Below are 3,703 nucleotides of genomic sequence, written 5' to 3'. Positions count from 1 at the left end.
ATTAATACATGCCAAATTGAATCAGAAGAAAATATATATGGAAAAAACTATTCTCTTTTAACAATATATATATATATATAGGGAACACTAGCACCATGTTGAATTAATACATGCCAAATTGAATCAGAAGAAAATATATATAGAAAAAACTATTCTCCTTTAACAAAATATATATATATATATATATATATATATATATATATATATATATATATATATATATATATAAGGATCCGTTTATAAATTTTTGCAAATTGTTTTCGCGTGAGTACATAATGTAGTTTGTAAACAAAAAATTTATAAATATAAATCTTCCCTCTATATATATATATATATATATATATATATATATATATAGGAATTAAGATGGAAAACTAAAAATTAAGTAACCGTGAAGCAAGATATCCAAAAATATCGTTTTCCATGAATTGAATCAGTTAAGATCTGATTGTCTATATCTATCTGTATTTCCTGCCATTTCTCTCCATCTCCCATTTTTTTCCATTCCATGTTTCATACGAGAAAATAAGGGGAGAGAATGCCCCAGAAAAAGTCCCTTCCCATCAAAAACTGCAGTACCTTCCCCGCCGGAGACGCAGCTGATATCTCACCCCCTTTTTTTTTGTTGTTCCCCAAAAACTATGAACAGAAACAACATCAACAACAACAACACCATCTCAAGAAATGGAAACAACAGCACCACCCAGGCTTGCGCGGCTTGTAAGTACCAACGCAGGAAGTGCGCTCCTGACTGCATTCTCGCACCTTATTTTCCTCACGATCGCCAACGACAATTCCTAAATGCCCATAAATTATTTGGTGTTAGCAGCATCACCAAAATCATCAAGGATCTTGACCCTCACGACAAAGACCAAGCCATGCGCACCATCATTTATCAATCTGACATGAGAGCTAGTGATCCTGTTGGTGGTTGCTACAGATACATTCAAGACCTTCAAGCCAATATTGAATATTACAGGGCTGAGCTTGAGCTTGTCCTTCAACAACTCGCCATTTTCAGGGCACAAGCTCAACAACAACACCAACACCATGTTTATGGTACAACAACAGCAGCAATCAACATCAATAATGTTGATGATGTTATGAATGCAGATCCATTGAGCTTATATAACTCGTCAGCTCATTACTCCTATCTTCAACAAATGACACAACAGGAACAGTACATCATGGCACACGAGACCAATGAAAATAACATCAATAACAACAACAACACCCCTTTGCAAGAACATGTTAATACCTGGGCCATGCAGAACTCCATGTCCCTTTCATCCTTGTCATTGCAGGGTCAAACTAGTAACGCAAGTGATGAATATGATCATAAGCCAATGCTTGATATACCTTCTGATGAAAGAAGTGAATTAGGATTCGAGTCTGAAGAACTAATCCACCGCAGGTATGTTTGTCTATTATGCAGATAGTAATTTGAAAATGTTATGAAATTACTTTATGTAATAATTGCATCCATATATAAAAGGGGCGAATAGAAGCACTGGTGGAGCTGTTCCTTCCTAACTGAAGAGTTAAAGGTTCAAATTCAAGAAACAATCTTTTTGCAATTATGCAAGGCCCGCAAGGGTAAGACTGCGTACAAGAATTACCTCCCCCCACACTCGAGCTCGCTGAACAAGAATTAATATTGATTAATTCTTTATTTTTCTTGATCTTAATATGAAAAGAGATTAGAATCTTATCCATATTAATAATTGTTCCCCACCCGAAACTGAACTTTTCCCTTTCCTGAGCCGTAGCCATCATGAGTTCTGTTGTCCTCCATCTTCCGAATTTTATAGCCCTAATGTGTCCTATTAAAGAAATAAAGTGGGCTTTTTAATATTTGGATCAACTCGCTGAACAAGAATTAATATTGATTAATTCTTTATTTTTCTTAATCTTTATCCTTTGCAACTGCCTTTATCCCTTAGAATTGGTGATTTATTACTTTAAACCTGAAACAATATGAAAAAAGATTTGAATCTTATCCAGTTGTTGGTATTTTAATATCTTTTAGATTTTATTAACTAACACTATATTTTTAATTATTTTAATTATTATTTGAACTATTTTAATAATAAAAATATAGTGTCTTGGACACTTATCAAATCACACACACGGTGGTTTTTTTAATAAATGCATCCATATATATATAGTATAAACTCGAATCTCATTATGTAATTTATTGGACTTAATTGTTGAGATATGTTATATAAGATCTATAAAGTCATCCATGTTCATTCCAACAAAATAAATTGGAGCTATGATTATATATACTATGTTATGTTTTTCATTGATGCATATCATCTTCTAACATGATCTAGTTTTTGACTTTAAATAATATATGCAGTGATGAAGCAGTTTTGTTTAAGATAGACGATGCAGTAATAAAAGGAGAGGCTGACTGCATCCAACAATCTCAGGATCATGATCTGAAAGGTGCAGCAACTTTGTTTACTCTCACAAATTGTAGTAGCTGAGGTGTTAATTAGCATATATAGATTGTAGAAGAAGATGCTTTCCCACTCTCATTTCGAGGCTAAAATTTTGCAACAATGCTTGTATGCGGCTATAGTTATACCCTTTCTTTCATAGGATCTTTTTTATTATTATTAATTTTTTTTATTCTAATAAAAAAAGATACTATCCCCTCTCTTGGAGGTCTGATTCAATGAAAGGAATGAACAGATTAGATTTATGTGCTTCTCGCGAGCAATACTTTTCTTTTCTTTTCTTTTTTTCTTTTCTTACAGTAAGCCAAATGTGGTGCACAAGAATTACAACATATAGACTACGTCATGGACACATCTGAAAAAATAAGCTGATGAACAAGGACAAAAATTTGCAATGCCATACTTTATCAACTGGCTCTGTTGTATCAAACTTGGAGTCCCTAATAGTGTGCTTGAAGAAAATTGAGTTTTTGCACATCTAAAACAATAAACACGCCCACAGCTCAAGAAAAAAATTTGAGAACGTACACAATACAACATGTATGATTTTGATATTGGCATGTAACAGACATCTCCACTTCAAGGAAACAACAATCATGTCATCTTCACGTCAAAACTTGAGACTTGCATGGCCCCAAATATGCATGTTTGGATGCAAACATCCATAACCATGACTCCCATAGTCTCTTTAGTTCTAAACATGTCCTGGTAAGATATCTGCTTTTCCCTTGCTACAGTTCTTTCTTCTATTTTCTGTTAAACCTCATCTTGTGTCAGTCACGGAGAAATAACATGGAGGGGAAGAAGGGTTGGAGAGAAAAGAAACCATGAGAGAAGAGAAGAGAATCGTGACCCATTAAAATGCTTGGATATTACTCGATCAACCACATTTTATTATTTTAACTACATAAAATAATTATTTCTAATATTCTTGACTTTACCTGTTGAAATCCAAAGAATTAGTGAATGGAAACATTGTATTGAAAAATTATGATGAAGATTACAGAAGACTATTCTATTTATATCTAGATTAAACCGCAAACTAATCTAACAAATATGAAACTAACTCTAAACTAGTTACAAGTTAGTTATGAGTAAATAATAGTCTGCTGCACTCATATCTGCAGACTTGATACATATGCAGGACTTCAACACCCCCTCTCAAGTCGGAAGATAGATGTCTCGAAGACCCAATTTGTTAACTAAATATTTAAAAGGTCCAGGACTCAATGCTTTGG

The 3,703-nt window shown here is 33.5% G+C and overlaps 1 protein-coding gene across 1 annotated transcript; it reads left to right on the top strand.

Moving 5' to 3' along the window:
* Positions 1-641: 641 nt before the first annotated feature.
* LOC133313042 (LOB domain-containing protein 22-like) lies at positions 642-2,492 on the top strand. Its single transcript, XM_061514348.1, has 2 exons — positions 642-1,414; positions 2,363-2,492. Exons 1-2 carry the CDS (start codon positions 642-644, stop codon positions 2,490-2,492), a joined length of 903 nt encoding a protein of 300 aa, XP_061370332.1.
* The last annotated feature ends 1,211 nt before the right edge of the window (positions 2,493-3,703 follow it).

The sequence above is a fragment of the Gastrolobium bilobum genome, unplaced genomic scaffold (assembly GCF_033153095.1).
Source record: "Gastrolobium bilobum isolate Gb01-03AN ecotype WA unplaced genomic scaffold, APGP_CSIRO_Gbil_v1 utg4095, whole genome shotgun sequence".
Lineage (NCBI taxonomy): Eukaryota > Viridiplantae > Streptophyta > Magnoliopsida > Fabales > Fabaceae > Gastrolobium > Gastrolobium bilobum.
Note: the sequence above shows the minus strand (reverse complement) of the source record. Positions and strands in the feature narration are given on the sequence as shown.

Bases quoted from the DNA above. Each gene is read 5' to 3' on its own strand.
- LOC133313042 (XM_061514348.1), top strand. From the start codon at position 642: ATGAACAGAAACAACATCAACAACAACAACACCATCTCAAGAAATGGA. The intron at 1,415-2,362 runs GTATGTTTGTCT...TAATATATGCAG, and splicing joins GAAGAACTAATCCACCGCAG to TGATGAAGCAGTTTTGTTTA.